General features: G+C 34.3%; 1 protein-coding gene across 2 annotated transcripts; it reads right to left on the bottom strand.

The window, feature by feature from the left end:
• Positions 1-586: 586 nt before the first annotated feature.
• On the bottom strand, positions 587-6,121 carry LOC127862687 (prostaglandin E2 receptor EP4 subtype-like). 2 transcript variants are annotated; one of them, XM_052401927.1, is made up of 3 exons: positions 5,294-5,439; positions 1,505-2,250; positions 587-1,009 (listed from the first exon to the last, which is right to left on the bottom strand). In XM_052401927.1, the coding sequence occupies exons 1-3, from the start codon at positions 5,351-5,353 to the stop codon at positions 973-975; spliced, it is 843 nt and encodes a 280-aa protein (XP_052257887.1). In that variant the 5' UTR covers positions 5,354-5,439; the 3' UTR covers positions 587-972. The 2 variants fall into 2 exon arrangements, with proteins under 2 accessions (XP_052257887.1, XP_052257886.1); XM_052401926.1 differs by lacking the exon at positions 587-1,009 and having other exon boundaries at positions 1,884-2,250; positions 5,294-6,121.
• Between the last annotated feature and the right edge of the window lie 4,416 nt (positions 6,122-10,537).

The following is a 10,537-nucleotide window of genomic DNA, read 5'->3' on the forward strand; positions in this document are numbered from 1 at the left end:
TATCAAAACAGTTTCCAACAAGACATTTCTACTGTACCACGTTTTCATATAGCAAATTGTTTCAGAAACAAAACAACACATTTCTTCGTCTAACATTGTTTTTTTGAGATTTGCTTTGGTTCTTTTTTTAATATCGATCGGTGAAAAGTTTTTAAAATATGTTTGGTAAGTAAATATATAACATCAAACGATGTGGTTGTGTTAAGTCGTATAGCATGATGTCACTTATAAAAACCAAGGACACTTACACAATTCTGAGAACACAACATGTGTTCTTGTTATAAATTTTCGGCAAATTATCCTTCAATTACGTCTAGACTATTTCCGAGGAATTCAGATGATTGACGAATCCGAATAATCATTAATTTTTTCTCAATAAGGCGACTTGTGTGATACGGCAAACGAAGCTCTAGAAGAGAATACGGTTTGCAGAATCAGAAAGTTTCATACATGACGTATCGGTTGCACTAAAAAGATATGGATGTAACAAATCAAAGTTAGACCTATATTTGGTAACTAAATGGCAAGCATATCGTAAAAAAAGAAAAACGCACCGAGTAGATTTTGTAATTTATCTTTATCAGGGTTTGAATTTGATCAGCTTGAATGAACTTACTAAAGAAAACAATATATATAAACAAAAACATGAATTGGCATTGGTACGTTTAACAAATGTATTCATGTCTGTGCAATCAAACACTTTTAATTGTATCATGCGGCATTACTGAACACTTTTATAAAGGCTGCTTCGCTCCGATAAAACTAATCCAAACATCCTCATTCGGTAAAATTCGAAATAGTGGGTACAACTCGTTAAAAAATTGAAGCTACATTAACTGTGCAAAGCATCATCTAATCGTAGCAGTTACAGTTGCCTCGGTGTTGACTAAGGCTAAAGAATGATGTGTGAACAGCGTCTGATGTATGATGACTGATCGGTCTGGTAGTGGAATTGGTTTTTTCTTTGACCGGTCAGGCAGTGGTGGAATTAGATTTGCTTCGTCTCAAACTGGAACACAGGGAAAAACATATATCCCATTAAATGACAAAATAGTTGTGTGCAAAAATGTAACCAATGATTATAATTAAATAACATCTTAAATGATTTTGTATCGATATGCTGCTGAGTTGAACCTTTCCGATATATTCGACGTTTTTATTTCTTAATGAACATGTTGAAAATCAGGCGGAATGTGTCCGAGTTTAAACGCAATATAAACGCCACACGATTCGCCTAAAAAAACGTATATGTAAAAATGAATTCAAAGCTTAAAGCGAACAAACATATTTTAACTACTGAACGAGTGATAAGTTTATAAACAGATAGAGCTTGGGACAAAGTACAAATATTAGAACCTATCAAATGATGTTCACTAACTATTCATGGGTAAGTTGTTGAAATGATTGATAACTGCTTTATCTATGTCATTAGCATATTAAGTTGTAGAAGTATGCTTTCATATACATATAAATACACGTTGTTTTTATAAATCAATAGTTATACCTTTCGTGAAGCGTTTTTCTACGTCCATTAGAAGAACATTCGTCATTCTTAACCTGCAGAAATGAATCCGTACGTTTACGATTCTTTCCAGGCAATCTTAATGAATTAATTCTCTGGGGCATTAATAGCGACTCCGTTTTAGCCACTTTCATGATCGCCGATAAATTAATTGGTGTAAAATTGTGACAAACTGTCGAGCGCGAGTTGTCCTTTTCACAGCCACAAGGTTGCCCGTTATCCCCATCGTTATTACATTGATTTCCATGGAGATATAGAACTTTTACATAAACATCATTGTTCATTGAGGCGAACTGATTTGTGTTTAAGTAGACTTGACACACACAACCTAAGTCTCGCAGTTTCCCGATAGGCAACACATCCGGCATTGCGGAATGAGTAAGACTATTATCTGCAAGCATTACATCCGGTTGGCTTTCATTTACCATGTCCTTCTTCTGTGCACAATCCAAGAGGAGGCGATTACCATTTTCCAAAAGTAATGGTATGTCAGGCTTGTTGACATCGCTTGGTTCGGAATCGCGAGAATGTGTATTGTTTTGCTTGTAAAAACAACGGACCACATTGGACAATGCAATAACCTTCTTCTTTAGAGCGACAAACAAAGAACGTCTTAGCAATATATAGAGCCAAGGATCCAGGGTCTGGTTCAAACTGGCTAGTCGTACTGCAGCAAGGTCGAGAAGAAGGTTTTGTTTTCCAGTAATAAGTGTGGACATGATGTGCACCTAAAATTAAATACACTTAATGTCTGTAAAATGATTATGAATATCATATCAATACGCTTATGAAAATAACAAGAGAAGAGTTTACGTATACAATCTAAGGCACACTATCACAATATTTTCTTTGTCCTAAGGCGGCTGTTTTAAAATATGGTTACTTAATATAAATATGTTTCTTAACATGAAAAGAGAGACCATTAAGTGTAGATGGCGAAGCGCATTCTCACAATATTGTGTTTGCCTTAAGGCGGCTGTTTTAAATATGTTTACTTTAATGAAATAATACTCTAATTTCATGGCGTGCGAGTACATGTTTAACCTACGACAACATATGTCGAGAATGACACTTAATAGGGTTTCAATGGTGGCAACGAATGAACAAACCACAGTTGAACAAAGCTCTTGTGTATGTTAAGTACAACACAAACTTCTTCCCCTTATTTTTGCCAAGTGGTACATTATTCTTAACCATCAACTCTAAAGGGTACCGGATATTCGTTATTGTTATTTTGTGAGTTCCAGATAAAAGTACGATATGATATAAAAAAGAAAGTATTTACATTGGAATGTCATTATCATAAATAACTGCATTTTTCAATAAACACAGTAAGTAATATATTTTCCTTACTTGAGCGAATTGAATTAATTGAAAATTATTTTCCATTGCATAAGAATGTATCAGATAAGGTTCGCTCCTTTTATTGTATTGGCGGCTGAAATATTGACACGTTTTCTCATGGAATTTATATCTGAAAGAATAAAGTCTGTTTCTATGTATACTATATGAACGTTAGTTCAGGTCATGTTTTATGAAATCTGTATCAAAATGTGAATTGTTCCTATATTTTGTGCACTTTGTTATACTTGTTTCATCTTGCCGTACGCATAGACACCAAAACACAAGCTTAATTCGGTGTTTGATGTTTATAGAGTAGAGATGTAAGATCAATGGAAAATAGTTTTCATGTAGTTTTCTTGTTCCTCCAAATGGCGTTTAAGGAAGATAAATTGTTGACCAGTACCCCTTATACAATTTTCTTAAGACACTATTACTTACTACTTTTAATTGTGAGATCATATTTGCACAAGTTTAATAGGTATTTACTTAAAGTATCTGGAGATCTAATTAAAAATGAAAACGTTGGACAAGCTTTACAATTTGAACAAGCTTAATAGTTTAAGATATTGCTATTATTGTGTCACGATCAGCACATCAAGGTACATGTACGATTATTGTATACAAATAAAGAAATGATATTGATGCTTTTTACATTTTTCTTTTGACAATGTTCAACCACTTTTAAAACATTAGATAATAACACAGCTCTCTCTTTTAAAATTTTATCACCGCAGGAATGTCCAAACAATAATACAGTCCAACCCCTACTTCCGGTCTTCCCTGATCGCCGGTCGCCCCGTGTAGGCGGCCGGTCTGTGCCGCGACCGTCGATAAACACTATATAATGCACCCCTCTTTAGCGGTAACCCCGTTTCTCCGGCCAGCGGCCAGCATTTTTGCATCCCAAATGTTTAATTCCACCATATGAGTGGTCACGCGCGAGTAAGTCAGTCATGTACACTGGCAAAATTACACCGACGCAACGGCGAAAAAATCGATACGTACTTCCAGTCTGCGGTTTAGGCTCTGCAGTACTGAAGCGTGATGTGTTAATAAACTTTTTGACAGCCAGTTTGCAAATTGCAATTAATTAGCGGCAGATTATCGGGTTATCGGGTTAAAAGCAATATGCGACCGTTTGATCTTCTTGTTTTCACACATGCGAATATAATCTATTAGTACTGGAAAAGGCCATCCCGCTTAAGCAGCCAGTTTGGCCGTTTCCCTTGACTGGCTGCTTAAGAGGGGTTGGACTGTATATTAAACCCGTTTATCCTTATTACTTTGTTAACAACGTTTTCTATCATTTTCTATCACGCGTCTGACACACTATACACATAAAACATGTTTCTTATCAACGTATTGTCAATATACAAAAGAAGCAGTAGTGGATTAAATTATTGAGATGAAGACTTTAAGTGTGCGCTCATTTTAATATATCTGATACAATAGACTTGCGTTTAAAGCGAGATTATACGATTTTGTGAATGTGTTAAATTGTAATATATTGATAAAATATGTTACAATAACACAAAATAGGCAAGAAAATTATACATTGAAGACGAATTTCATAAAACGCAGCAAAGACAAATTAGTGCCCCGAGCCGATTGTGACGAAGATATTTCGTACATATTTTCCTACAATAACCGAAGCATTCGTCTTTGTAGTTAGTGTTCGTGTGTCGAATGAATAGAGATCGTTGCAGGAATTTAAAATGAACCGTTAAACTAAATTTAGATTCACAACGTACATGCATGATTTACATGCTGGCGAATTCGACTGTAAAGCCTTTTTCGATTTCAGAATTAAATATCTGGCTTATTTCGCATTTTTCGACACATGTTCTTCTTAACTTTTATTTCAATTTATATTAAAATATATGTTTAAAAAGTTTTTTTTACACATTTTATATAACTTAATCAATAGTTGACAAAATCGTATAATCTCGCTTTGAAATGAACTTAAATTCGGCAGTGTAAATATATGAGAAATACAATTGAAGTAGACTCGATATGTTTGCTTTTCACTGTTCTAAAAGATTATCATGTGGGTAGTTTCATTTGTATTCGTTCAAAGAGCCGAGTTATTATAAGATCATTCTTAACAACCATTGTGCAATGCTCCATAAACTGTATTTATACGTAAAGTTAATAACTTAGATTACATACATGTACCTCATATAATGTGCGTCGTAAAATATATAGATACAATCAAATTATTTATAATGCTCATTGAAAGGAAATACTTATATCCATTTTAACTGATATGATATGGGCTAAGCGATAAATATAACTAATGGTGAGAAGAGAATCGATAAGATTAAAGGTCGACAAGGGTAGTAAATAATTGTTGTGGAACTTAGGCGTTGCAAGCATGGCACATTAATCAACACTAGTGAATAGTTTTCGCTTGTTTGAAACACATACCATGAACGGTGCCCAGCATATGGTGAATACAGACGTCAGTGCACACAGAAACACTATCATGTGGATTTCCAGGTCCCGTGATGGCTTCCTCAGTATGTCGCGAGACAGATACCAGAACCTCTTGTTCGGTTAATGCCATGTGTGACATCACAGCACTTTCCCTTCTGTTCGGCGTATATCTTCGTTTAAATCGCGTCCTCGCTAAGGTATAGACCACGTGGGCATTGCAGGTTATCATGAGGAGTATTAGAAGCAGGTTGATACTTGCGTAGATGTATCCATACACCTTTTCATCGATCTTTGATGAATGAAAATCAAAAAAGCACCAGGTACCTGGATATTGTTTTTCAAATTTTCCGAAACCTATAAACGGTAGTATACAGTATGCGAAGACAAAGATCCAGACTGCTAAAATGCATCCCTTTGCGATTCCCGATGTACAGCGGCTTGAATAAAAGAACACACATTTTAATGCTAGAAATCTTTCAAAAGCCATTGCACATATAATGAAAGGTGTAGCCATTCCGAAGCACGCCATAACTAGGCCATGCAGGCGACAATGAACATCGCCGCCGACCCATTGTCGATGGTTAAAATACGAAGCCAACACGGAAGGCGTGGTGAACAATATGCCAAGTAAATCTGTCCACACGAGTCCTTTGATTAGATGGTAAAATTTGATTGTTCTCACGTCGTTGCGTCGTCTGTAAAGAATGACGAGAGCCAAGATGTTTCCACCCACGCCCGCAAGGAACATCAATACTGGTGAAACAATCGTTGCACCGGCAGCGTCCAATTAGGTGTCGTTGATGTTCATCAGGAAACTGTCATTATACTCCATCTCGTACTCGTTAAGCAACATTTTCCTGCAAATACAAAAATGAACATCAACGACATTTAATACGTGTTCTGAAAAGTATTTTGTAAAAAGACTAATAAGTGTTTACGATCAGAAAACATTAACAGGTCCTGATATAGTTACTATAATGCGTACCGACGCTGTTATTGTCGCTCTTTTAATTATGTTTCACTCAAAGTACTAAATTAATTGCCAGATCATTTCATATGCGGACTCAACAGTTTAGTCAATCGGAAGTAAAAAAACAACAACAATAGTATAAATTTAAGCTAACATTATAATTGATGTACATCAACATTAATTCATGAATTAACATTAAAGTTCTCAAACGCATTAATACAATTGCAGATCGGCTCTGTACATCAAAACTACACAACATATTGCCTAAATACTCTTAATTTCTGCAACAAGATAAGTCTATAATTAAATACTATTTACAGTAATCTTTCTTAATACCCATTTAATTAGTTGAAACAGCTTATTTCTTTATACATGTTATGTCACCCTAATGATATTATTTGTTGTACACGGTGTTAACAATAAAATTAATAACTCTCAAATAACGGTTGGAATAAAGAACATTATTTTCTTTAGACGACGATGCAATTTGTAACATATCAGTTTGTAATGCTTCGTTTCTACTATCAAGGTTGTAGCCATTATTGAAATCGTAGTCTTAATCGTGGTCTATATTGTGAACGGAGCGTGGTGATCTGAACTGTATCGGCTATTGTCCTATTTTGTAGTCAATATATCCAGTCTTGTTAAACGTGGATTTTTTTAAATAGTCAAAAAGTTACAACTTACTTGATTCATTGCGATTGATCGTATTAAATCGTACTGTATCGTGGCAAACCTATACAAATCTTACTATCTCATATTTATTATCGCAGTCGATCTTAGGCAATTAAAAACAACTTGACGTTCGTGTACACTCTTTTACAAGAACGAATAGAATAAGTTAAGTCGATAGTCAAATAATATTTTTATATCATTCTGGTCCAGTCGTTGCTACAATTCATTAGAATCGCTTAGATCATGAAGTATACCTCATTATTGCATAAACACTATCTATAATACCCTCTGGCGGGGTGCAGAAACTTGGCAAAAGGAGGGCTTGAACGGGAGAAATCGTGTATTAACAAGGCGATTCACATGCCTTTCAAGCCCTGTTATGTGTTTTTCGTATCCATAATCTGGTCCACGCGCAGTTACTTCACTTCTCTAGCCTTCGACGACTTTCCTAGTATAAATGGGGACCTGAATAAGCACCAGTTTCCTCATGCATGCAGGGATAATGACTATTTCAATCCACTTTTCAAATTATACCATCTGCACTCTCTTGACAAGAGCTTTATTTTATTGTCAACGTCAATGAAGTTAAGGTTATTTACTCAACCCTTTCAAAAGACTATGCTGTAAATGTAAGTGTTTATGTACCTTCAACGTTCCTGCTGTAAAATCCAAAATAATTCCTCATTTCTTACTTTGCGCGGCTGCATTTCAACTTTGCATTAATCTGCTGTTTAAACACATTTTTAATCGAAAACTGCCTATCCGAAGGTAAAGCCTCGTCATTTCGGATGATGACCGAGTGAGGCATATGTAAAACACAACATTGAACTGTATAGAAATAATCGAATTATTTTGCCGATGTCGAATGAACAAAACATATTTTTTTCAATGTTATTTTAGTTTATTCTAGTATGTGTGATTTGTTTATGCAATAATAGCGAAAATACACATTTTCTCGGACATAATCATCTGCGGGCGCTCTCAAAATCCGTTCCTGCCCTCGTGCCGCGCACTCGGGCACCAATGGATTTTTCGAGCGCCCGCAGATGATCATGCCCTCGAAAAGGCATATTTTCCCTTTAATCAAAGTCAAATTGTATAGTTAAGGGGCGCAAAGTTTCTTGATAAGCGTAGGGTTACATTTCCCCTTTTACAAGAATTTCATACTTCGGGGAACCTGAAATAGGTCGGGGAACCTGATATAGGTTATCGTATCGAATCGAGAACCGATCGCGGAACAATTCAAATTCGCACAGACTGATCACGGACGACACTTTCCGCTTTTATGACATTTTTCGTTTAAATGAAGTATCTCCTTAGCAAAAATCCAATTTAGGCGGAAAGTTTCGTCCCTGATTAGCCTGTGCGGACTGCACAGGCTAATCTGGGACGACACTTCACGCACATGCATTTTGCACAGTTTTCACAAAACAAGACACATATCATAACGTACGGACACGCATACTCTCGTTTCAAAGCATGACGTATACTAAAACACAATAGCATACGTGCTGCCACTCGTAGCGCTCATGTTTGATCGCACCATATTGGGAACGTAGCATGATATAATATAATTATATACAATATCATATCGAATGTATGATGCTATTTAGGATGCAACGATTGTAAGCCATCAACACTGGAAACATATTGTATGCCCCTAATGACATATCATTAAACATATATTTTTAATATCATGATCATCAATCAATGCGTTATACCACACAACCACATATTATAACGTGAAACACACACTTTCAATCTTCTCCATAAATATATCAAGACCCATTTACATGTATATGCGTTTTATCTTTGTTCGAAATTATAGATAATAATGATTATTGTAAAAACGATAATAATAATTTAATAATTATAATAATAATAATAATAATAATTATAATAATTATAATTATAATAATAATAATATATTATATATTATTATTATTATTATTATTATTATTATTATTATTATTATTATTATTATCATTAATAATTATAATATTAATAATAATAATAATAATAATAATAACTATAACAATAATAATAATAATAATAATAATAATAATAATAATTACAAACACATAAATAAAAAGTTGATTAAATAAAACATCAAAAATGTATAATCAAATGTTTCATCTTACACAATTTTGGTAAATCACGAATGCGCCAAATTTCCAGTGAAATGTGTTGGTTATCCAAGCGCAGCAACGATCTGGCATTATCCGATGGCACTTATTGCCAGATCCAAATAATGCTAGCTGACGATAGTCCGTAACTAGCCACATTTGCAATTGGACGTTTTGCTTTCACACTTTTCCGATACGACTGACTCGATGATTTCCTTTCTTCTTGAATACTCCAACAGTGTGCTGTTCACGCACGTATCGCTTTGCTTTGCTTACATGCTATCGGAGTGTCTCTTGCTTATCTAATATAACGGTTATACTATTCTATACGATGATTGACACGTCATTAACAATTCAAATATTACATTCAGGTAATCGTAAAAAAGTATATGAAGTACATAATGAACTAGCTAATAAAATGAAAAATTAAACTCACCTTTTAACATCGATCACGGTGAACTTTAAACAGGACATTAATTACCAAATTTATTGAAGCGTTATGTAAAAAGACATTTGAAACCCCATTTTTAAAGGTTCTTGTTCACAGATTTCGGCAATTTTAAAAGTTTGTCATTGAATGCTTTAAATGTTCACATCCGTACAATATAGAATTATAAAACAAAAAAAGCATTTGAGAAAGAACAGCTTACCGTGACCTTCATTGACTCGCATATCTTATGCTATAACTTTCTAACGAAAAACGTGTTATCAGTATGATGCCACGTCATTTGCGTTATCTTGCCCTGTTATGTACATTGTTAATTGGTTAATATTGAAGTATGACAAACAGTTGGAAATATTTATTTTTTACAATATTTGAATGAGTCTCTTTAAATTTGACTATGGATTTCACTGTTATTCTCTCGATGTTTTGATTAAGTCAAAGTAATGGAAATATGAGTTTCTCGACCGAAAAGAAAAACAACATTTTTCCTTCTTGATTTCCGATGTCGTAATATTTGGTTGATTAATATGTTTTGTTGGTTCCGAAAATAGCAGAATCGTCCCGTACATCTTTAGCATTTAGAAAACTTATATTGTACTGTACGGATTAGATGTAATAAATAAGCATTACACGTATTAGAGTACTTAAATGTGTGTGTTATCGATTATTAAATTGATATCTGTATACAACACAGATATCTATTTATTTTTATGGTAATAAAAGGCAAATTCTGGCAGCGCAAATTCTAATTTGTGTTTTACACATACTTTTAATTTCAAATAGTAAGTGCGTAATGGGTGTCAGTTGTGTAGGAATTAACAATTAAGCATTCAATAAAAACTGACATTTCAATGAAAACAAAAACTTCTATGTAATAAGAAGTAAACTTTCTAGTGATGCAGCGCATAATTGTTCATTGTAAATCAGAATGTTAATTTTTGATATTGCTTGCATTATATTGCGTTGTATATTCTTGAAACCGAGCTCGTCGTTTTATAAAATGAATGGCTGTGAGGACG

The sequence above is a fragment of the Dreissena polymorpha genome, chromosome 16 (assembly GCF_020536995.1).
Source record: "Dreissena polymorpha isolate Duluth1 chromosome 16, UMN_Dpol_1.0, whole genome shotgun sequence".
In the NCBI taxonomy this organism is placed as follows: Eukaryota; Metazoa; Mollusca; class Bivalvia; order Myida; family Dreissenidae; genus Dreissena; species Dreissena polymorpha.